Source organism: Pan troglodytes, chromosome 4 (genome assembly GCF_028858775.2).
Source record: "Pan troglodytes isolate AG18354 chromosome 4, NHGRI_mPanTro3-v2.0_pri, whole genome shotgun sequence".
NCBI lineage: Eukaryota > Metazoa > Chordata > Mammalia > Primates > Hominidae > Pan > Pan troglodytes.
In genome coordinates this window covers 73,930,082-73,955,770 of record NC_072402.2, presented here as the reverse complement: position 1 = coordinate 73,955,770, position 25,689 = coordinate 73,930,082, and the positions used below count along the sequence as shown (strand labels likewise).

Sequence of the window (25,689 nt, the reverse complement as noted above, 5' to 3'; positions counted from 1 at the left end):
TATGACCTCAGGTTAACTTGATTAAAGCTGCAAAAACATTATTTCCAAATAAACTGATATTTGGAGGTTTTGGATGGATCTGACTTTATGGACCCAGTGCACCCACTGTTAAGGGCATGATCGCAAATTTATATGGTGCTACTGCATCTAGATTCTAGAATAAAGTATAAATTTAAGAAATTAGAATGGTGTAAAAACAGATAAATTATATGTGGGCACCAAATTTTTACACTTCAGTCTCCTTCAATTGCAATAGGAGCCCAAAATAAGCCTCACTTTTTAGAAATTCATACTGGGCTGAATATTTTTATTTGACGTCTCATTTGCTAGAAGAGAGATCCCTTTCAACTGTTTCTATAAAGAATAATTTTTTTTTTCTCAGTAAAATATAAAATCATAAAGACTTTCCAACTCTTGGGCTTGGCAGTTTCCATAACCATGCAGATGGCTAAACTAATGGACTCTTTAAAACTCTTCAAGTAATGAGAGGTGTGGCAAAGGACCATACATTTATTGAGACAAAAATACATTTTATTATCATCAAATATTTACTATGCATCATGGTCTTTGTGGCCCCATTAGGTATTAAGTGTATTAGGGCCTTTAGGCCTTTGTTTTAGGAAAAATAAAAAAACAAAAGGACTCTCAGCTTTCCTTGGGATGACATTGGGGAGGAGCCAGATATGTGAACAAACATAAAAGTAACATTTTAAAATAATTCTGTCATTATTTTGAGTCATCCAGTCAATTCAATATAGGATTCTAAGATATGTTTATGGTCGATACTTATTGATCACTCTTGGTTCCCTCCCCCACCCCCCTCCTACAACCTTGCTTTTGTGATACTTTCCAGGGTCCCCAAACTCAAACCAAACTAGGCTCAGCTGATCTGGAGCAAGGCCCCTTGCCTGCTGATCTGTCAGGCATCCAGACAGGCGAGGCTATGGGAGCTCCCGGTCCGAGGCTGCCTCGGAAGGCTCCTGTTATCCTCTAAGAGAGGTGAAATGCACCTTTCAAAGGCCCAGACACGGTAAAGATTGGATGGCATTTTTGGCCGGGCGCAGTGGCTGACGCTTGTAATCCCAGCACTTTGGGAGGCCGTGGCGGGCGGATCACGAGGTCAGGAGATCGAGACCATCCTGGCTAACACGGTGAAACCCCGTCTCTACTAAACATAGAAAAATTAGCCAGGCGTGGTGGCGGTCGTCTGTAGTCCCAGCTACTAGGGAGGCTGAGGCAGGAGAATGGTGTGAACCCGGGAGGCGGAGCTTACAGTGAGCCGAGATCGCGCCACTGCACTCCAGCCTGGGTGACAGAGTGAGATTCCGTCTCAAAAAAAAAAAAAAAAAAAAAAAAAGGTTGAAGATTGGATGGCATTTTTAAGAGGAAAAGTAAACCATGTGTCGCATGTCGTAGCATTGGGAAATAAAGGTTTCGGGACTGTTGCACCGAAGAAACTTTGTCGGACAGGGCGTTTCTGGATAGAACGCGAGTAGGGGAAAAATGGGGACCCTTTAATTCGGTTCGAACACGTTTTCATTGCTCTGGACGCCAAATGGAAACACGGCCAAAATTTAGTTAAAGGACTTCTCTTGCCTGAAGATTTTCGGACGGGGATCTCACGGGTTTGGCCTCTGGGTTGGGATGACAAGTGCCCCTGTGGGATACACAGCCCCAGGCCTCATCGGTCACTCGGCTTCCCTCTGGTTCCGCCGGCTGGCCCGGGCGTCCTTGGCCGGGGCAGAAGCAGCGCTGCGCGCGGGGCACGGAGCCTTGGCCGCCGAGTTTTCGGTTTCCAAGTTTCCTTCCCAGGCCTCTCCCACTTCCTCTTCTCACTAGTGCCCGCCCGCCCGCAAAGTCCGGGTTGTGAGGCTGCGCCTCCCGCAGGATCGCGGCCGCCTCCCCCCGGGACTGAAGGGAGGGAATTCCTGTGGGTCCCAGGAGTGCCAAGAGTGCGCAGCAAGACGGGAAATTGCAAAAGACCTCACCCCTCTGCCCTCCCCCGCGGTTTTCCAGTAACTCCCGCCTCTCCGCGCTTGCCCCGCAGCTGATTCATAGCCCCGGCCCGGGCCGCCTCTGCACGTCCGCCCCGGAGCCCGCACCCGCGCCCCACGCGCCGCCGAGGACTCGGCCCGGCTCGTGGAGCCCTTCGCCCGCGGCGTGAGTACCCCCGACCCGCCCGTCCCCGCTCTGCTCGCGCCCTGCCGCTGCGCCGCCCTCGGTGGCTTTTCCGACGGGAGAGCCCGGTGCTGCGTGGGAAAGAATCCGACAACTTCGCAGCCCTTCCCGGCTGGACGCGACCGGGAGTGCAGCCGCCAGTTCCCCTCCTCGGTGCCGCCTCTGCCCAGAGTTTGCCTTGGCTGGGCTACCACCTGCGCTCGGACGGCGCTCGGAGGGTCCTCGCCCCCGGCCTGCCTACCTGGTGGGTAAAAACTAAACGATTCATTCCTTACAGGCCGCACAGTGCCGAGTCGCCCATTTCTCAGCCTGTTTGAAATTCACCATCCCGGCGCCTTTTTCTCAAATGATGGTGGAATGTTTGTTGAGTGGAAAATTCCCACTTGAATCCCTCTTGCCTCTCTCCCAACACATCGTGTGGGGGAGTTCATTGCTTCCCCTACCTCTCCTCTCGTAACCCTTGACTCCCACCTGAGAGAGCCATTTTTCTGGGAATCCGTGTATCTCTCCCACCTGGTCCCTAGTGTAGACGCGGGAGGAGCTCAAGCACAGGTGGAGAGAGGAATCCCCGGGCGACTCTGCAATAGTGTCCGTCCGGGGCGCTTATCTTCTTCTCCAGCCACGTGAGTGGAAGTGGCCCTCTACATTCTGGAAACCTAGGCACGGAGGGGTTCAGTAACTTGTCCAAGGCCATATAGCTAGCTGAGAGGGCACTGAAGTCCGAGCCCGGCTCTCGCAGGCCAGGGCTTTACCCCTGACACCGCGATTCCTTTCTCGATAGTTCTTCATCTGCCCTTCATCCACCAACCCATGCATGCCTGCATCCGTCCATCCATCCTGCCTGCCTTGCTGCGGGAGGCACAGTGCTAGGTGCTGCTGATGGAGTGGCTTGGTAACAGACCTGCCTTGAAAACACTTTGGGAACAAGATATTCAAGAGAAGTAAAAGGGAGGGTCTATGAAGGCAGAGAAGATAGAATTGAATGTAGGATACTTAGTTTGAGCTAGAAGGAATTCTGATGGAGGAGAAAGAAATTTTTAGGTTTTATTCCCAAGATTAAAACTGACTTTGGAACATGGGTCAAACTACTTATCACCTCTTAGTTTCCTTGCCTGCAAATAATAATGGTTCATACTTACTGTGAACCAGCCCCTATTCTAAGCACTTGACATACGCTAGCTCATTTAAGCTTCACGCGTGAGGCGGGTACTAGAATTTTATTCTATTTTATTGAGGAAACTGAGGCCCAAAGAGGTTTTGCAACTTGTCTAGGGTTACACAGCTAGCAGGTGACAGTATCAGGATTTGGGTTTGGAGTCTGCTCATGATCACCGTGCTGTAGCTCAAACTCTAAGACTGGGTGGGGTGTTTCATTATGGTCTTGCTTTGTCTGTCTCCTGGGCTGCTTTAAAATGCACTCAGAGCCCTTGATGTTCCCAAACTCCGCTGTGTCTGAGAATCATTTCTTGAGCTTTCAAAGCATCAAACTCCAAACACAGCCTTCTATTCAGAATCTTCAGGAAATACTCAGTTTGTTTTCCCCGTAGCATTTGTTCAGTGCCTCCAGTGGCAGGAAGCTCACCACCTCACATTTTATTGTGGGAAGAGCTAGTTCTCTGCTGTAAATTGCCTCCTTGTGACTTATATCTTGGTCCCAGTTCCCGTTTGTCCCAGCAGGTGTGGCTAAGCCTTTTGTATCAAAGGTGGGTTTGAGAGAAAAAGGCTGGTCTTGGGTGTTTCTTCCGCAGGGACCCGAGCCGCATTGGGGAGAACACATAAACACTGGGTCTTTCCCCCTCTACCCTTTTCTTTAACCTGAACAGAGCAGGAACACATGCAGAGGTGTTCCTGGATCTCTCATGTTTTTGTAACCCTTTTGACCTGAGGACAAAACCGAATCAGGAGAACTGTTACGGTTTTCAAAGAGGAATCAGTGGTACTGTATTTAACAAGAAGAAGGTGTGTATTTTCCTTGTGGGAAAGGACTGGGGCATTCATTGGCTGCAATAGAAGAGAATCTTAGTGAGTGTGGTCTTGCTCACTTACAGGAACTGTGAGCCTTGGCCCTCCTTTCGCTGGGGGAGGAAATCCTTCTTGATTGCTTAAAAAATGTGTAAAATGAGGGAAAAAAAACCCAAACCGAAACAAATAGAATATCATGGCCTTGCTGGAGAAACCCCCTCCTCCAAGCAGGCTTCTTTGTAGCTACATGAAGGGAGAATTTCTTTTCCAACAGCTGTGTTGGTGGCTTCGTAGCCTTCCTTCCCTCCTCATTTTAGTTCTACTGGTCGCTCTGCATTTGTGCACTCCACGTTGTATTCTATTTTTGTGTTTTAAAAATAATACAAATAATAACAACTCATTCTCACTCAATATAGAAGTGAAGTGAAATGTAGACGTGCCATCACCATCCTCCCTACTCCCACTCAGAAGAGGGAAGGTTAGGTTTGATAATACCATTCTAAGGCTTGTTTTTCTTTTCTATAGTTTTACATAATACATACATATACATATGTTTTAAATATGCAAATGATCTTACTATACTTATTGTACAGCTTGCTTTTTCACTTTCCAAGTCTTAGAGATCTTTCCATTGTCTCTAGATACCTCTTTTGTTAATGGCTACGTGTTGTTCTTTTTGTGTGTGTGTGAGATGGTCTCACTCTGTCACACAGGCAGAAGTGCAGTGTCATGATCATGGCTCACTGCAGCCTCGACCTTCTGGGCTCAAGTGATCCTCCCACCTCAGCCTCCTGAGAAGCTGGAACTACAGGCACATGCCACCACACCTGACTTTTTTTTTTTTTTTGTATTTTTTGTAAAGATTGGGTCTCTCCATGATGCCCAGACTGGTCTTGAACTCCTGGGTTCAAGCAGTCCACCTGCCTTGGCCTCCCAAAGTGCTGGGATTACAGGCGTGAGCCACTGCACCCGGCCAGCTACATGTTATCCTAAAGTAGAAATAGAATGTAATTTATCCATCCTTTCCTGTATTGATGGACATTCAGCATTAGCAACGTTGCTTCAGAGCAGATCACACATTCATCTTCCTGCTCAAGTGTGAGTATTTCTGTGGAAGAGAATCTGAGGAGAGGTATTCTTGTGTCAAAGGGTTTGCCCCTTTTTCCACTTGATAGATACGAAGTGGAAGGTAACGACGTAACTTCATATTTTTGTAAAGTTTTAGACAGCTGATCCAATAGCATTTATTTAATAATTCATCTTTTTTCCAACTCATTTGAAATTTTGTTTTTATCATTAAGTAAATTCCTGTTTGTAAAAGGGTCTGTGTCAGGATTCTATTCTGTTTCATTGATCTTTTTTTTTGTTTGTTTGTTTTTTCCTATACCAATATTACTCTGAGTTAACTACTGTAGCTTTATAGTGTTTTTGAAAATCTTGTGGTATATATTTGTGCTTTTTAAAACAACTTTTTTATAAATCACATACATTTTCTCTTTACAAATATCCTGTCAAGTTTAATAAAATCCTATTTTTAATTAAGATTTTATTGAGTTTATAATTGTTAGCAATTTTTAATGCTTTAATGTCCACTTTGGTATGAGCTCCAAGCTTTAAGGAAGCTGTGTCATGTGAACTTTGGTTAATGACTTATCTGATTTCAAATATTGGCTACACATCAGATTAACTGGGTCAGTTTGGATAAATTACTTTTCAACTTTCTTATCCTTAATTTCCTCCTCTGTGAATGGGAATAATAATATAATCCTTTTCTTAGCGCTGTTGTGAGGATTCAATTAATAAATGCATGTAAGTCACTTAGCAAAGCACCTTGTAGAGAGTTAGTATCTAATACATGCTAGCTGGGATCTTTTTCATATTTATATCCTACTCATGGTTTTGCAGAGTGCCCTACTGGTAACAGGAACCAGTAAATATTTCCTTTATTTATTGGTAGTATCCTAAGAGACAAAAATATATCATATATTTTAAATATAGTAGTGTTTCTCAAACTTGAATGTGCATATGAATCACCTGAGGATATTATTTAAATGCAGATTCAAGAGGTCTAAGGTCTGGCCTGAGATTTTGCATTTCTGACAAGCTACCAGGTGATGTCAATACTGCTGGTCCTTTGTCCACATTTGGGTGTACAGTCTTGTACAACTATTTAAATTTATGCTGCTAGTGATAGTACTTCCTATTTGTAATGAATATGATTGACAGCATTTTTAAATTGATTTCTTTTAAAATTACATGCTAAAGAACTAAATTATAGTTGTTTTCCTTTCTTCCTTCTTCTCTCCCTCTCTTCCTTTATTTTTGTTAAAAGAAAGAGGGTTGGTAAGATCGCTAAATAGAATACCTAGCTCTGTTCTTAGATCTAGAGTCATTGAGGCAATTAACTATCTGGATTATTTTAAACTGTTGACTTAAGATGAAGACAGTCATATAAAATATATGCAGCCTGAATATGACATTTAATGTCAACTAAAGAAAAGCACAATTGTAAGTGGCTTCTGCAAATAGAAAAATGTAAGACATAAAGAACACTTGGAAAAATGTAAGACAAAATAATTCTCAGAAAAGAGTGATTGAGGTTTCATTGTTCATGTGTAATGCCAGCTTTCGAGAAGATGTGCATCAACAGAAGTTACGCTTTCTTGTGAGTAAATTTTTCATACACCATGGTATTTCTTGGTCACCTCTTTCTACTTTCAATCTCCCTAATGGGGGATTTTGAGCAAATTTACTTCATATATATACTTCAGTGTGTCTGTCTGTCAGCAGGGGATGGTAGTATGATTTTTCTACTCAGGACACTGGTTACTTTTTGCATTTGGAAATAGATCATTAAAGTATCTACACTCTCTCAGAACCTAAGAGGTTACATTTTCTGTACAGAAAAACACGGCATCCTCCCAGGCTGATCCAGTAGGTAAAAACTGCCAACCTTTATCAAGTCTGTTCAATACCATGGGTTGGACTGGAAACACAAACACTGTCAACTAGTTTAATCATGTTGGGATATATGGTTTCAAGTGTGGAAATAAGGAAATTGCCACTTGCACAAGACTGAGCTTAATATGTTTAAAACACGCACACACACACGTTTTAAGGAATGCTTTATGTTGCAGAACTGTATAACTTAAAGTGAGTTATCTATAATTTCTCTTATTCTGCCCACCTCCCTCCCTCCATCTCAGCTCTAAATTTATAACTTAGTAAGTGGGTGTGTCTTTGGGGCTGGTTTGGATCCCTCAAGTAGAAGAGAGCAAGCCAGAAACACATGTGCAAGAGATTTACTGGGGGAAGGACCTGTAAGGGGAAAGGGAGTAACTGTAGGCACAGAGCCTTCAGACCCAGTGCAGGTGTGATGCCTGTGGAAGGAGATGGGGAGGAAGGAAGGTGGGAAGGAGTTGCTTCCAGCTGCAGCCATTGGGTGGGAGCAGCCTGGGGTGTGTGAATCTTCCACAGATCTGAAGGGGCAGTGTCTGAAGGCTGTCAGTCATCTACGCTCTCTTGAAGGGAGCACTGAGGGGCACAGCTGCACACTGCCACAGTTCTCTTTCAGAGATGTTCTTATGTATATACTGTTTTGAAACTGACTTATTCACTGATGTGGTTTGGCTGTGTCCCCACCCAAATCTCATCTTGAACTGTAGCTCCCATAATTCCCTCATGTTGTGGGAGGAACCCAGTACGAGATAACGGAATCATGGGGGCAGTTTCCCCCATACTGTTCTCGTGGTAGAGAATAAGTCTCACGAGATCTGATGGTTTTATAAGGGGAAACCACTTTCACTTGGCTCTCATTCTTCTCTTGTCTGCCACCATGTGAAATGTGCCTTTCTCCTTCCACCATGACTGTGAGGCCTCCCCAACCACGTGGAACTGTGAGTCCATTAAACCTCTTTCTTTTGTAAATCACCCAGTCTCTGGTATGTCTTTATCAGCAGTGTGAAAACAAACTAATACATTCACTCAATATTTTAGAATATTTTTCCATGTCAGTGCATGGATCTAGTTCATTCTTTTTAACAGTTGCATGTTGTTCCTTTGTAGAAATGCACCATAATTATTTTTCTGTTCTTTTTGAAAGGCTTTTGGATTTTTATTTTTTCCCTCATGTACACAGTGCTATAACAGTCTTTAAACACATTTGCGTACAACATGTGCAATACTCTGTCTATCATCTGTAGGGCAAAATTTCAGCAATAGAATTACAGAATGATTTCTGGATCAAGAGAAATACACATAGAATTTTAGTAGATGTGGTCAAATGGACCTCTGTAAGGTTGTATGCTTTGATCATTAGTGAGTCACAATGCTTATTTCTGTAAACTCTTACCAATGTGAGTTATTAAGACCTTTTTAAACATTACCAATTGGATACTATATAGACATACACAGACATACACACACACACAATTGTCTTTAATTCTGAGTGATCTTGCCAAGTTTTTTGTAGGGAAGGGTGATATTTGTATTTCCCTCTTTTCATGAATTATGTATTCATGTTTTTCTACAGAGTTGTATGCCTGTTTTTACTTATTTCTAAGAACTCTTTGTATATGAGGGATAGCTCTTTGTGATACATATTGAAACTATTGTTTTCATTTAAAGCACTAAAATGTTTCAATGTTTATGAATCAGTATAGCTATCTTTATCATTCTTCACCCTCCCCCTACATCCTTATCTTTTTTGCTTATGAGTTTTATATCATGCCTAACAGATTATAAAACTATTTACCTATGATTTAATCTAGTACTTTTAATGTTTTTATTCCTTGCATTGATATCTTTGTTCATCTGGAATTTATTTTGCTGAAGGAAGTGAGGCAATAGACTTAATGATAAAATTAACATTAACTGGGTTTGCTGTATGTAGGTTCTCATAAGCCCATTTAATCCTCATGCCAATGCTATAAGGTAGGTTATTTTATTCTTCTCCTTCTACAGAAAAGGACATTGAAACCTAGAGGGGTTAAATCACTTGTCATTGGCCATATGGTTTTTAAGTACCAAAGTAGGAATTTGACCCTAAGCATTTTATGTCAGAGTCCATGGTACTTAATTATTAATATTCCAGCTTCCTTTTCCCACAAGTCTGCATGCTATTGTTCCAGTACCATTTTGGGGAATGATTTATGTGATCTCAAAAGTGATTTAAAATATCACCTTTAGCATATGTACATATTTTTTGGATTCAGAATACCCTTGGATTCCAGTTTTTCATTTTTTTATTTGGCTTCATTTACCTTTTAGAGACTCAGCTTTAATCCTAGCTGATGTCACAAATTCCAGAAATCTTGAACTGAATGTTGCGTTTTTAAAAAATCAGTTATTCATCAGCTAATTCAATTTTATAAATCAGGATTTACCTTATAACACTGGTGGAAACACTTAACCATTATCCAGTGGACAGGTTCAAGAGGTGGGGTGTGGGGGACGGACATGAAAGGAGAAATATTCAAAGCTTCCCATGGCTGTAGCTTCTGATTGTGGAGCCTTGAGGAGGAAGGGAATTGGAGTGAACACTTGTAAGTAATCAACCCTATGCTGTAAGGCAGAGGCCTCTTCAAAGGGGCTCTCAAATATATAACTGGCAGTACTCTTAAAAAAAAAAAAAAAAAGATAACCAAGCCTGAGAATCATGCAGAACCCGCAAGAAGTAGCATTCAACTCTTTGTACTGCTGCACAGGACTCTTTCATAAATGCATACACCCAGGCATGAGACCTCCAAGAAAGGGCTTCTTCCTTTAAAATGGCATTTGCATAAGACATCATCAGGTCACCCAGCCAGTTTTGAAGAGTTTGGCAACACACCCACATTCTTGGGACGTGAATGACTCTTATCACGCTGCTTCTCATGGGCATTATTTGTGGTGAGGAAACTTCCCAGGAATATTTCAGTAATGACAGAACAAGAAGTGTGGTGAGGAAGGGCAGACTAAAATCCATTTAAAAAGTTGTGTTTTATTACGCATGTGATATTTTTCTGAGGGATTTTCATAAGCATCTTTACTGAGAATGAGATTTTGCAAAGAGACAAGATTTGATTAAGAAGTTCTACAAAATCAATGGGTAATTTTTCTTTCCTTCTTTTGCCCTGCAGAGAAGGAAAGTCAATGCAAGATTTATAAATTAGGCAATATTTGACAATAGTAAAAGTAGAAAGGCCTGAACAGATATCTATTTTCATTAAAAAAAGATTGAAAGCAAAGAAGAGAGAATGTGAGAAAATTAGTACCCATTTTTATTCATTTATCAAATACTTACTGAGTAGCAACTGTCTTCTGGGACTGACAGACAATGGGGAATAAGATCCAGGCCTGCCTGCAAGTGGCTTATAGTCTAGTTGGGAATGATGGAGACCTGAAAAAGAGAGAGAAATGAAGAACAGATTTGGGGAAAGGACCAAGTAGTGGGGATGAAGTAGGAAGTATTTTTTCCCTTTCTAAATTCTGCTGCTTCACACTTCCCTGACTTCCTTTTCTCACTGGAAGTTGGAAGTAGCAGTGCTCCTCACTGACAGTAGTCGAGAGAGAAAGCCGGCCGGGTGGATGAGAGAGCTGGCTGCCTTTCTTGTGCCAGAAGCAGAGCTGCAGAGGAGACACCACCAAGGTTGTCCCGGCCAGAGCAGCAGTGAGACTGTGTCGGGGCTGCAGGGGCTGTGCAGATTGCTCACCCCCACCACACAGCCCTCACCCTTGAGGCAAGCTAGGAAAGCCTGGCCCAATCTTGGATTTTCACTTGATCTGCAGGAGGGGCCACAGTAGAGGGTGTGGAGCAGCCCAGAGCTTCGTGCGCTGACCTCCTAGCTTTTCTGTCTGTACTTCCGGTTTGGTGATGGTCTAGTCCTATGGGTTTAAGTACTATGTGTATCTGTACTTCCGGTTTGGTGATGGTCTAGTCCTATGGGTTTAAGTACTATGTGTAAGCACTGAGGATGCCTGAATGTATATGCCTAGCCAGGACCACTCCCAGACCTTCAAACTGTGTATCCGGCTAGCTGCCTGACATCTTTTCTTGGAGATGAAATAAGCATCTTGAACTTAACATGTGGCAAATTGAACTATTGATACAGACCACCAGGTCTGTTACTCCCACACTCCTCTGCTCCTCCTTAAACAGTAATTCCATTCTTCGAGGGGCTCTGGTCAAAACTGTTGTAGCCATCCATGATGTGTCACTTTGTCACCACCCCTGTCCTGTCAGCTCTATCTTTTAAATCATTCTCAAATTCTACCACTGCTCACTGCTTCCACGGCTGTCACCTGCTCTGAGACCCTCATCATTCTTGCCTGGACCATTGCACTAACCCCCCCAACCCCCACTGCCACCGCCACACCCCCCACCCCCACCTGTTGTCCCTCACTTCACTGTTGTCCCTCACTTCACTGTCTTGCCTTCAACCTCTCATCCTTGCAGGCTTCTGTTCAATGTAAACCAGACCGCGTTACTCCTCTGCTTAAAATCTACAGTGGCTCCCATCTGGCCCAGAGCAGAAGCCCAGTTTCTTCCCATATTTTGCCTGCTCTGTTCTGCCTGTCTGCATGCCCTCTAGATGTCTTCTCTGGCTCTCACCAGCTTGCTTGTTCACTCCTCTCTAGCCACACCTGGCTCCTCCTCGTTCCCTAAGTCCTCCAAGCAGCCCCCAACCTCAGGGTCTTTGCAGAGTTTTCTCCCTCACCTCTGGGCTTTTCGTTGTGTTAGTCAGGGTCCCATCCATCAGGAAACAGTTGGCACACTTGGAATAGGACAACTTGAGGAGAATTTATTTACAAGGTATAGAACTGGGGACTTCTTGGGTCTTGGAAGCAGCTAACTTGGAATCATTGGTGTCTGTGTTTTTTCACACTGCGTCAGCCATGAGGAAGCCTGTTCCTATGGCATTTATCAAAGAGGCTCCACAGTGTCTCTGGAATGTTCTGCCAGGTGTTGATTCCTGTTCTGCATGTTTTGATATACTTTATTGATTTTAGCAGAAGGTTTTTGGACAGTAGCTAGGACTCATCTTCCCTCTGTCTGTGGTCCTCAGGTGGCCTGGGGCCTGAAACACAGGGGGTGGCCTTGTCCAGTCCCACTGCTGGAAATAATAATCACTTTGCTCATGTGTAGGCAGTGACTACTGTGTCCTGCTTGCCCCTGCCCAACATGTGTGAACTGATGACAGAAGAAAACAGGGAATCTGAGCGCAAAAGCTAACCTTCTAGGATTCATAGCCTGACATATGTGAGAGACAGTATAAAGGGCAGGAATTCCAGACAAGACTATCTTGTGATCTTTTATTTTTGGTTTTAGAGATAGGCTCTGACACCCAGGCTGGAATGTAGTGGTGTGATCATGGCTCACTGCACCCTTGAACTCCCAGAAACAAGGGATCCACCTGACTCAGCCTCCCTTGAAACTGGGACTAGGGGCACGTGCCACCATGCCCAGGTAATCTTAATTTTTATTTGTAGAGATGGATCTTGCTATGTTGCCCAGTCTGGTCTGGAACTCCTGGCCTCAAGTGATCCTCCAGCCTCGGCCTCCCAAAATGCTGGGATTATAAGCATGAGCCATCATGCCTGGCCCAGACAAGACTATCTTGATGATTCTCAAAGTCTCTTCTGTGGTACCCAAACCATAGAAATACATCTTTTGTAAATACTCATGTCTTTCCATTGTGTTGCTTGATAGCTTTTATTCTCCAATTTCTGCTTACCCTTAAATGGCAAGTGGCTTCTAATTTTTAGTCTTAAGTTTTTCTGCCCTATAACCTTAATTTTTTGTGACATGTAAAATACTCGATATTCTAGGAAAACATCAAAATTTTAGAAACATTTTAAGTAGTCCTTTTTAAAAAACATTTGGCAACATGCACATCATTCTCTGAATCATCTGCTTTTAAATTTATGAGATGAGATTTCCTTTCAGTGGTGAACACCTTGCATTCCTCAAATGATATGAATGTGAAGAGGATGAGATACTAAGCCCACAGAATATAAGGGATATTTTAAATTTCAAAGTGAGTGTCATTTAGGAGGATTTTTCTTTGACTTCCCCTTGGTTATGACTAGAAACTATTTCCTCTAGAATTAGTTTTCCCCCTGGCTTTAATATTCAGTTGTAATACAAACTCATTTGAAGTTTTATTTAAAATTGACACAGAATAATTATACATAATTATGGGGTACAGTTGTGATGTTTCAGTGTATGTATACATTGTATAATGATCAAAGTAATTAGCATATTCAAAACTTTACACATTTATCATTTCTTTCTGATAACATTTAAAACTCTCTCTTCTAGCTATCTTTTTATTTTTATTTTTATTTTTTTCTTGAGATGGAGTCTCGCTGTGTCACCTAGGCTGGAGTGCAATGGCGCCATCTCAGCTTACTGTAACCGCCGCCTCCTAGGTTCAAGCAATTCTCCTGCTTCAGCCTCCCGAGTAGCTGGGACTATGGAGGCATGCCACCATGCCCGGCTAATTTTTGTGTTTTTAGTAGAGATGGGGTTTTACCATGTTGGCCAGGCTGGTCTCAAACTCCTGACCTCAGGTGATCCTCCCACCTCAGGCTCCCAAAATGCTGGGATTACAGGCGTGAGCCACCATGCCCAGCCTCTTCCAGCTATCTTTTAAAAAATTGTATATATAATAATTGTACATAATTTAGGGGGTATATGTGATATTTTGGTACATGCATAAAATGCGTAGTAATTAAATCAGGGTCTTTAGGATATCTATCACCTGAAACATTTATCATTTCTTTATGTTGGAGAAATTTTTTCCTCTAGCAATTTTGAAATACACAATATGTTGTTGTTAGCTATCATCACCCTGTGGTGCTGTAGAACACTAGCCCTTGTTCCTCCAATCTAACTGCATGTTTGTGCCTGTTGACTGCCCCCTTCCTAACCCTTTTCAGCCTCAGGTAACCATCATTTTATCTTCTATTTCCATGAGATCCACTTTTTTTTTTTTTAGCTCCCACATATGAGTGAGAATATGTGATATTTTTCTTTCTGTGCCTGGCTTATTTCACTTAACATAATGACCTTGAGTTCTATCCATGTTGCTGCAAATGACAGTATTTCATTCCTTTTTATAGCTGAATTGTATTCCACTGTGTATGTATACCATATTTTCTGTATCACTCGTCTGGTGAACAACACAGTTTAATTCCATATCTTTGCTATTGTGAATAGCGCTGCAACAAACATGGGGGTGCAGGGATCCCTTTTATATACTTATTTCTTTTCCTTTGAATAAATACCTAGTAGTGGGATTGCTAGATTGTATGGTAGTTCTATTTTTAGTTTTTTGAGAGACCTCCATACTGTTTTCTATAATGGCTCTTCTAATTTACATTCCCAGCAACAGTGTATGAGTGCCCTTTTCTCTGCATCATTGCTGGCATTTGTTATTTTTGCCTTTTTGATACTAGCCATTCTAACTGGGGTAAGATGACACCTCACTGTGGTTTCGATTTGCATTTCCTTGATGATTATTGATGTTGGGCATTTTTGCCATATACCTGTGGGTCATTTGTATGTCTTCTCTTGATAAGTCTATTTGGAACATATGTCCACTTTTTAATGGAATTTTTGTTGTTATTGTTGAGTTGAGTTCCTTGCATATTCTGGATATTAGTTCCTAGTCAGATGAATGGTTTGCAAATATTTGCTCTCATTCTGCGGGTTTTCTCTTCACTCCGTTGATTGTTTCTTTTGCTGTGGAGAAACTTTTTAGTTTGGTATAGTTCTGTTTATCTGTGTTTGTTTTTGTTTCCTGTGCTTTTGAAGTCTTAGTGATAAAGTTGTTGCCTTGACCAATGTTCAGAAACGTTTCTGCTATGTTTTTTTCTAGTATTTTTATAGTTTAGGCATTATGTTTAAGTGTATAATCCATTTGGAGTTTATTTTTGTCTATGATGAGAAATAGGGATCTAGTTTCATTCTACTGCATTGCTATCCAGTTTTCCCAGCACCATTTTTCGAAGAGTGTGTCCTTTCCCCAATATATGTTCTTGGAACCTTGGTTGAAAATCATTTGGCTGTAAAAATGTGAATTTATTTCTGGGTTCTCTAATCTCATAAATTGGTCTATGTGTCTGTTTTTATACCAATATCATGCTGTTTGGGTTACTGTAGTTTTGTAGTATATTTTGAAGGCAGGTGTTGTGAGGTCTCAGCTTTGTTCTTTTTGCTTAGGATTGCTTTGGCTATTTGAGATCTTTTGTGGTTTCATATGAATTTCAGAATTGTTTTTCCTGTGTCTATGAAAAATGTCATTGATGTTTTGATAGGGATTGCATTGAATCTGTAGATTGCTTTGGGTGATATGGTCATTTTAACAATATTATTTCTTCCAATTTATGAGAATGTATTTGTTTGTGTTTTCTCCAGTTTCTTTCATTAGTGTTTTATAGTTGTCCTTCAACATCTTTCACCTTCATGGTTCAATTTATTTTTAGGTTTTTTGGTGTAGTTATTGTAAATGGGATTGCTTTCTTGATATCTTTTTCAATCAGTTTGTTCTTAGTGTATAGAAACACTACTAGTTTTTCTGTGTTGATTTTGTATTCTACAACTTTACTGAATTCATTTATCAGTTCTAAGAAGTTTTTGTGGAGTCTAGGTTTTTATATATACAAGATCATGACATCTGTAAATGGGGACACTTTTTCTTTCTCAATTTGGATGCCTTTTATTTTTCTCTTGCCTGATTGCTTTAGCTAAGACTTCCAGTACTATGTTGAATATGAGTTGTAAAATTGGGCATCCTTTTCTCATTCCAATTGTGAGAGAATAAATTTTGCTTTTCACCATTCAGTATGATGTTAGCTGTGGGTCTGTCATATGTGGCCTTTATTATGTTAAGGGTCATTTCTTCTATGCCTAGTTTGTTGAGAGTTTTTATCATGAAGGAATGTTGAATTTTATCAAATGCCTTTTCTGCATCTATTGAGATGATCATATGGTTTTTGTCTTTCATTTTTTTGATGTAACGTATCACATTTATTGATTTGCATAGGTTGAACCATCCCTGCATCCCTGGGATAAATCCCACTTGATCATGGTGTATTATCTTTTTGATGTGTTGTTGGATTCTATTTGCCTAGTATTTTATTGAGGATTTTTGCTTCCCTGTTCATCAGGGATATTGGCCTATATTTTTCTTTCTTTGTGTGTCCTTGTCTGGGTTTGGTATCAGGGTAATGTGAGCCTTGTAGAATTAGTTAGAGAGAATTTCCTCTCCTTTAATTTTTTTTGAATACTTTGAGAATTGGTGTTAGTTCTTCTTAGTAAGTTTGGCAGTAAAGCCATCTGGTCCTGGACTTTTCTTTATTGGGAGACTTTTATTACTGATTCTATCTCACTACTTCTCATTGGTCTGTTCAGGTTTTTTATTTACTTCTGGTTCAATCTTGGTAGATTGTGTGTGTCCAGGAATTTATCCATTTCCTCTATGTTTTCCAATTTGTTAGCGTATGGTTGTTCATAATAGTCTCTGATGATGCTTTGTATTTTTGTGTTATCAGTTGTTATGTCTGCTTTCCCTTTTCTGATTTTATTTATTTGGATCTTCTTTTTTTTCTTGGCTAGTCTAGCTAGAGGTTTATCAATTTTGTTTACCATTTTAAAAAAACAATTTTTGTTTCATTGATCTTTTATATTATGTTTTTAGTCTCTATTTCATTTAGTTCTGCTCTTTATTTTGTTCTACTCATTTTGGGTTTGGTTTTTCTTGCTTTTCAGTTTCCTTGAGATGCACCATTTGGTTATTTATTTGAATTTTTTCACTCTTTTGATATAGGTATTTAATGCTGTAAACCCCTCATAACACTTTTTGCATTATCTAATAGGTTTTGACATGATGTGTTTCCATTTTCAGGACTTTTTTTTTTTTTCTTTTGAGATGGAGTCTCGCTGTTGTCGCCCAGGCTGGAGTGCAATGGCACAATCTCGGCTCACCGCAACCTCTGCCTCCTGGGTTCAAGTGATTCTACTGCCTCAGCCCCCTGAGTAGCCTCCCGAGTAGGTGCCTGCTAACATGCTTGGCTAATTTTTGTATTTTTAGTAGAGATGGGGTTTCACCATGTTGGCCAGGCTAGTCTCGAACTCCTGACTTCAGGTGATCTGCCCACCTCAGCCTCCCAAAGTGCTGGGATTACAGGCGTGATTAGGACATTTTTTATGTCCTTAACTAATTCATTGACCCAATGGTCCTTCAGGAGCTACTTTTCCAAAGAAAATTTCCAAAGTTTCTCCTGTTATTGAATTCTAGTTTTATTCTGTTGTGGTTTGAGGAAACACTTGATATGATTTTGGTTTTTAAAAATTAGTTGAGATGGCCAGGTGTGGTGGCTCATGCCTGTAATCCCAGCACTTTGGGAGGCTGAGGCGGGCAGTTCATGAGGTCAAGAGATCGAGACCATGCTGCCAACATGGTAAAATCCCATCTCTACAAAAATACAAAAATTAGCTGGTCATGGTGGCATGTGCCTGTAGTCCCAGCTACTCAGGAGGCTGAGGCAGGAGAATCGCATGAACCCGGGAGGCAGAGGTTGCAGTGAGCTGAGATCGCGCCACTGCACTCCAGCCTGGTGACAGAGCAAGACTTTGTCTCAAAGAAAAAAAAATTAGTTGAGACTTGTTTTGTGGTCTAAAATATGGTCTATTTTGGAGACTATTCCGTGTGCTGATGAGAAGAATGTATATTTTGCAGGTGTTGGATAAAATGTTCTGTAAATGTCTGTTAGGTCCATTTGGTCTAAAGTGCAGTTTAAAATCAGTGTTTCTTTGTTAATTTTCTGTCTAGATGATCTGTCCAATGCTGAGAAAGGGATACTGAAATCCCTAAATATTATTGTATTAGAGTCTATCTTTCCTTTTAGATTTAGTAATATTTGCTTTATTATATATCTGGATACTCTGGTGTTGGGTTCACATATATTTGGTATTTTTTATATCTTCTTGCTGAATTGAGTCCTTTATTACATATAACAACTTTCTTTTTCTCTTTTTCTGGTTCTTAACATCTGTTTTATCTAAATACAGCTACTCTCACTTGCTTTTGATTTCAATTTGCGTAGAATATCTTTGCCTATCCCTTCACTTTCAGTCTATATGTATCTTTACGGGTAAAGTTTGTTTGTTGTAAGCAGCATGTAGTTGGGTCATTTTTAAAAATCCTTTCAGCCTACACCTTTCAAGTGGGGAATTTAATCCATTTACGTTACATTCAAGGTTATTATTGATAGGTGAAGATTTATTCCTGTCATTTTGTTAACTGTTTTTTGGTTGTTTTTTATATCCTTTTTTCTTTTCTTTCTCTCTTATTGTTCATCATTGCAGTTTGGTGGTTTTCTGCAGTGGATATATCTGAGTCATAGCTCTTTCTCATTTGTGTGTCTGTTCTACCAATTAGTTTTATATTTTCACGTGTTTTCATGATGGTAGATATCATCCTTTCACTTCCAGATATACGATTCCCTTAAGCATTTCTTGTAGGGCTGGTGTAGAGGGGATAAATTCCTTTAGTTTTTGCTTATCTTGGAAAGACTATTTCTCTTTCATTTTTGAAGGATGGCTTTGCTGAATAGTATTCTTGCCTGAAGTTTTTTTTTTTTTCTTTTAGCACTTAGAATATATCAGCCCCTTATCTCCTGGCCTTTAAGTTTTCTACTAAGAAATCCATAGTTAGTCTGATGGGGGTTTCCTTATATATGACTTGATGCTTTTCTCTTTCTTTTTAAAAAATTATCTCCCTGTCTTTGACTTTTGACTGACTTTTTTGGGGTTGAATATCTTTTGGGATCTCTGAGCTTTCTGTATCTGATGTCTGTATCTCGTGCAAGAATTGGGAAGTTTTCAGCTATTATTTTGTAAAATAGATTTTCAATGTCATTGCCCATGTCTTTTCCTTATGGAACACCAAAAATTTGAGTATTTGGTCACCTTGTGGTGTCCCATACGTCATGTAGGCATTCTTCCTTCATTTAAGTTCTTCTCTCTGTCTGTCTGTATCTCTGTCTTTCTCTCTCTGTCTGTCGCTTTTATGACTGAGTTATTTCAAAAGACCTGTATACGAGTTCAGAAATTCTTTCTAGTCTGCTGGTGAAGCTCTTGATTGTATTTTTTATTTCAATTATTGAATTATTCAAGTACAGGACTTCTGTTTGGTTCCTTTTAATGATATCTCTTTTGTTGAATTTCTCATTCAGATATGAATTGTCCTGATTTCTTTGAATTGTTTATGTTCTATTGTATCTCTCTGAGTTTCTTTAATATCATTACTTTGAATTCTTTTTCAGACATTTCATAGATTTCTTTTTCATTGGAATCTGTTGCTGGAGAATTATTATGTTCCTTTGGAGGTATCACGTTTCCTTGCTTTTTCATGTTTCTTGTGTCCTTACATTGCTATCTGAGCATCTGGTGAAAGAGTTGCTGTTTGTAATTTTATGGATTTGCTTTCATAGGGAAAAGTTTTTTTCCTATAGCTATATCAATAGTATTGGTTGGGTAGAGAGAGTGCTTAGGTTTTGATTCTGGCTGGACACAGTAGCGTAGTCTCTGTATGATATATTTGGCTGTAATCAGCATTAGTAGTGTCTGTGAGTTCCTTGGTGGCTTAGGCTGCTGTTGTTAGTGGAAGCTGTGGTGAGATTTTGTTAAGGATGGGGACACCAGACAGGCTGGTTGTTGAGCCCCACTGGTGGTGGTGGCACCAGGCCTACTGTGTTGGTCCTTGGGCCCCCACATGCGCACCTGATGTACAGAAGCACCAGTGGTAGTGGGGTTGGATGGGCCAATCCTTGGGCCTCCATGTGGCTTGCTTGGGTGCCAGCAGTGGCAGTGGTAGGCCAGGCAGGCAGACAGATCTTCTGGCCCTTGGGCAGCATGTGTGATGCTGGTAATGATAGTTGTGTCTGGTCAGCCCTCAGGACCCCAGGCAGCACACATGAGTGCTGGTGGTGGCTGTGATGGGCTGTGGCAGGCCAGTTCCCAGACTCCAGGTAGTGTGTGCAGGTGGGTTCTGGTGGCAGTGATGATGGCAGGCTCATGCTCAGGCTTCCAGGAGACAGGTACAGATGCTGGCGGTGTTAGACTGGGCATGTTAATCACCAGGCTCCTGGATGATGTATGTGGGCACCAGCAGGCTGAGGCGGGGGGGTTGTCCTCAGGACTCCAGAAAGTGTGAGTGGCTGCCAGAGGTGGTGGGCAAGGCAGATCAATTCCCAGGCCCCCGCTTCATGTGTGCAGGCACTAGTGAGGGTGGTGCTATGCGTGGCAAGCCTGTCCTCAGGCCTCCCGATGTTGTGCATGAATGCTCGCTGTGGTAGGTGGGGCAAGTTGATCCCCAGGGCCCTGGACAATGCACTCAGGCAGTGCTAGTGACAGTGGTTGGTGGGGTGGACTGGTCCCCAGGCCCCCTAAAAGTACATGCAGGTGGGTGGCAGCCCTGATGCTGGAGGTGGGGGGCAGGTTAGAGTTGCTGTCAGTGACAGTGACCCCAAGTAATGGACTCTCGGGCTTTTGGGAGCACATGCTTTGGCTTCTTTTGTTCTGAGGGTAGCTTCCCTTTTGTTCTGAGGGTAGCTGCACCAGTTGTTCCCCCGGGTATAGACTGAGTGAGGTAGAGTGCTGGGGACACAGCTACACTGCTGGGTCCAGCCAGCATTACAACACCACAGCCCTCTGAATGGATATTGGGTGATGTCCGCAGGGCTGCAGGAATGTGGAGAGCAGGGTCTGTTGGCCCCAGCACAGGATGTAGTCTAATGGAGGTGGGCTCTCAATATGGTCCTGTGCTGATGAGAGGGAGGGGGCGGGGACCCCACGTGCACTCCCTCTCTGGAGCAATGCCATCACACAGGCTCCAGAGAGCTCCCTATGCTAGTCTCAGGGCTGGCAAGGGTGGAGGGGCTGTCTTGTGTCTAGGATTATAGGAGTTCACAGTAGGAATATGAACCACTGGGGATCTCTCACTTAACTTTTCCTGGCACTGGGGAGTTTCTTCTTGCTCTGAGCCAATCCTGGCTGGGTCATCTGCTTTACCTCTCTCTCCTTCTCAGGGGTTCTCTGTCACTTCCCTGCTGAATTCCAGTGGTTTCTCTTCGATGCTCTATTCAACATGTGATTATCTACTTACTGTACTGGTCCTTTTAAGAGGAGGTGAGTGCCAGGTCCCTCTAGCCAGCCATCTTGAAGTCCCTCCCTCAGTGTATTCTATTTGAAGTTTTAAGTAGAGATTTTGGAGAAGTATGAATGACTTGTTTGCCAAAAATAGAAAGCAGTGGAAAGAGGTGCTTAAAGGAATATAAACAAAACCTGTTCTTTGCAGACTTTTGCTTCTGTTTGCAATTGTGCTTAGCTATAGACAGGTCTGACCACCCTAGAATAATTCGATGATGTGGTTTACCCTCTTCTTATCTTCACTGTTGTTCCCACTTATCTGTAAAGTATTATTTTTTAAAATAGAGGACATAGGCAGTAACAATTGATTATCTGGTTTACTGAATTGCTGGCTTCTGATAAAATCCAGGTGGCTGGACAGAGGCAAAAATTGGTTTCAAATTAATTGTTTCATTGTTGCCCTCTGCTGAGTCAGAGTTTGAAGGAGAAAAGTGAAATTCAGTGCTTCCCCTGACTAACACATTTGTTCTTAAATTAAGAACGTATTAACCTTTTTGAGGTCATCCAGCCTTATTCTTGATGTCCTCAGATTTTTCCCGTGGTCAAAGTACCTGATGAATCACTGAAGCTCTTTGGCTCTTTACAATTCTTTTCTAAGGAAAGGAAAACCGGAAATTATTTGGAATAATGAAAAACTGTCTCTTGGGAGAATATGCTAACCTAGGTTAAATTTTAATGAGGGAGATAGGGAAGAATGGAGATGCTCTCACCTCCAAGTAATTAAATTTAGCTCTCTTGAGACTGTTGTATTTGGAGATAGGGAATAATGGAGATGCCCTCACCTCCAAATAATTAATTTAAATTTAGCTCTCTTGAGACTATTGTATTTGGAGATAGGGAAGAATGGAGATGCCCTCACCTCCAAGTAATTAATTTAAATTTAGCTCTCTTGAGACTATTGTATTTGTTCTCTTTCTAATCAGAGTTCGTGGTCCATATTTAACTCTTGTTTCTCTGCTTGACCTTCCTTTACCAATCTTTGCTTGGTCTGAATGAATTGGTTGATCAGTTATCCATTGCCACCAACCATCAGTGGCACACAGCAATAAGCATTTATTGCTCTTTCACCTGGGGTCAGCTGCTCTTGTCTGGGGTTGGCTGGCTGCTGGCTGATCTAGGCTGGTCTCAGCTAGAGCAGCTGAGGTGGCCCTCTCTGTTTCATGTGTTGCTCATTCTTCTTCCGGTTCCAGTAGGTGATACGGCTTGGCTGTGGGCCCACCCAAATCTCAACTTGAATTGTATCTCCCAGAATTCCCACGTGTTGTGGGAGGGACCCAGGGGGAGGTAATTAAATCATCAGGGCCGGTCTTTTCTGTGCTATTCTCGTGATAGTTAATAAGTCTCATGAGATCTGATGGGCTTATCAAGGGTTTCCACTTTTGCCTCTTACTCATTTTCTCTTGCTGCTGCCATGTAAGAAGTACTTTTCACCTCCTGCCATGATTCTGGGGCCTCCCCAGCCATGTGGAACTGTAAGTCCAATTAAACCTCTTTTTCTTCCCAGTCTCAGATATGTCTTTATCAGCAGTGTGAAAACTGACTAATATAGTAGGGTAGCCCATAAATGCCCTTTTCATGTCAAAGGTAGAAACACAAAAGAGTAGGTAGAAACTGGCACACCATCCTACCTGGCACACTATCACTTATGCCTCATTTATAGACCCAAAAAGGTCCCATGGGGCAGGGAAATATAGTCTTCCTATTTTGGGGGGACTCTAAAGTACCATGACAAGAGGCATGGATACAGGCAAGGGAGAAGTATGGGAGCCTTTATTGCGTCATCTAACACAATTGGCTCGAAGAAACTTGCCAGTATTGAAAATTAAATAAAATTTTCCTTCTTTATAATTTATCTTTTTCAGAAAACCAGAACTGATGGCTCTATTTGCAATCTTTCAGACAACATTCTTCTTAACGTTGCTGTCCTTGAGGACTTACCAGAGTGAAGGTAAGAAGTGGAAGGAACAGTAAAGACAAAAATCACGTCGGGATCAAATGAAGTCATTGATGCTTTGGAAAAAAGTTAAACAGTTCTTTTTTCTTTGGGAATTACTTAAAATTCCTGAGTATCTCCCATGAGGAGATTTGTCAATCTCTCTAAGCAGTGGTTGCCTTAGTCTTGGCCTCTCTCATCTTGATGGCTCTCTTAATAAGCCACCCCTTGACCCTGACTTCCTGGTCAGTGCACTGGTCATTAGGGCAGTTGTAAATATACCTAATCCCATGGAATTTCATGATGGATATATTTTATCAGACCATCATCGAAGTAGTTCTTTCTGTACCTTGCTGAGAAAAGACACTGGGTATACCACACCAGTGCTGACCTCTAGGTTAGTACAAGTTTTTATGTCCCTCAACTATGTTCATTGAGAAGCTGTTAGCTTAGTAAAATATGAGTAAAAGCAATGAAAATATGAAACAATAGAAACTCTTTCAAGTCTCTGAAAGACAATATGCTAAATGCTGAAATGTTTTATAAATAAATAATATTTGTCACTTAGCTACTCCCCAAGGGAAGATATTTTGAGATAAATTAACTTTATGAATAAGGTCAGTAAGAATTTAATACCTCTAAAATATTTATTGATACTATATTACTTTGAACTTGTTTAGAAGTAGATCTTAGACTTGAGTTTCTATTGGTTCATAATTTTTTGTATCTTTCATCTGTATTTTACAAAGCTTTACATTTTCCTCTTCCTGTATTTATTCTTTGCTGTACTCCCCTTTTAAATGAGAGTACAGGTGTTTGCTCCTAGTAATTATCCACGCAGTTCCTGTCCACAGATTCTATGAAAATGATCTTTGCGGGGAATATGCATAGAATTTCTCATCTTTCTTGAAACTCCATGAAAATATATTTGGAAAAAAAAAAGGAAACATTGTTCTGATAATTGCTCAATTCCCTGTCTGACATTCCTTTCATCTGGATTTATTTATTTTAGGTCCAGGGCACATGGGAAGACACTACTATGCTGTTTCTTTCAGCATCTTAAAAACCATAGTTTGATGTTAGTCTCTTCTAATCTGGGGCTGAAAGGTGGGAATTAGGATTTCTCATTTGTAGTATGTATACCTCTCGCTCACTCTGTCTTACTTGCTAAAATCTAAGCACAGTGCAACCAGACTGAGAGGTCAAAGCATATAATAAGAATGATTTTTTTTTTTTTTGAGACAGAGTCTCGCTCTGTCACCCAGGCTGGAGTGCAGTGGCACGATCTCGGCTCACTGCAACCTCTGCCTCCCAGGTTCAAGCAATTCTTCTGCCTCAGCCTCCTGAGTAGCTGGGATTACAGGCACACGCCACCACGCCCAGCTAATTTTTTTGTATTTTCAAACAGACCCACTGCCCCACCTCCAGGTGTAACCGAAATGCAGGTTCAGTTGCTTGCAGCTTGCAGAGTCCAATTAAAATGAGCAAGGTCTGGTATAAAAATAAAACCGATTTTTTATTCCAAAGCTAACTTAGGGGAATAAGGACAGGCTTTCCTCCTTAAAGGGACTGCTTTGCTTTTGGAGTAGAAAGTGGGCACTTTTAAAGCAGGGGGCCTATGCAGTGGCAGAAGTGAGCAGGTAGGGGTCTGCATACTCACTTTGGTGCCTTATCTACTGGTTAGTTGAGTTGGCATCTTCATGGGCAGAAATAGGCTGTAAGGTGGCTGAAAATTCTCCAGGTGGGAGAGAGTTTCACAGTGGGCATACTTTGGGTTGTAAATCAACTGTTACCTCTCAAGGCAGTCTCCTGGTGGGTGAGAGTTCCTCTCTGGAGCTTCTAAGCATATCATTATTAACAGATGAACTTGCCCTGTAGGGAGTGTCTGGTGAAGGGGAGATAAAAGGTTATAATTGCATTTCCAAAGGGCTAAGTAGGAAGTGGGGAACAGAGGGAATTGGGGAAAAGAGAAAATAATAAAACAATAGTAACTCATTCTCCTTTTCTTAGAAAAATGGGGTACTCGGTTACACAGGGTCTCCAGGAAATCCCAGGCATCTAACTCTAAGCTTTCAGCCCAGCTCATTCTCTAGTGAAGTTTCCTTTTCTGATCCAGCACTATTTACTATGTGCCTTCTACATACAAGCCACTCTATTCTCAGAGCAAGCTCTGCTGCTCATGCTTTCAGCTTCTTTTGTTTAGATCAGACATGCATTTCCCTGTTTTTCTATCAACCAATCTTCACTGCTGCTTCCAGCTTTCTCTGTCAAGCATGCCTTCTTTGGTAATTAATCCTGTCTTTGCCCTGACCTGTACTATTTGGATTTCTTGTCTCAATTTCTGCTGCATTTAACCAAGTACTTACTAAACTCCCACTCAAACTAGTTGGCTTACCACTTAATCACCCAGCCAGATACA

At 41.5% G+C, this 25,689-nt stretch overlaps 1 protein-coding gene across 3 annotated transcripts in view; it reads left to right on the top strand.

Moving 5' to 3' along the window:
* Positions 1–1,930: 1,930 nt before the first annotated feature.
* The window catches only part of OSMR (oncostatin M receptor), an 88,057-nt gene continuing 64,298 nt past the window's right edge, over positions 1,931–25,689 (top strand). For all 3 annotated transcript variants that reach the window (XR_010157248.1, XM_001141406.7, XM_009449247.5), the window contains exons 1-2: positions 1,931–2,422; positions 23,200–23,285. Coding sequence is in view for 2 of the 3 variants with exons in the window: in XM_001141406.7 (XP_001141406.1) it covers positions 23,213–23,285 (73 nt within the window). In the remaining variant the exon portion in view is untranslated. The remainder of the gene's footprint in view (positions 2,423–23,199; positions 23,286–25,689) is intronic.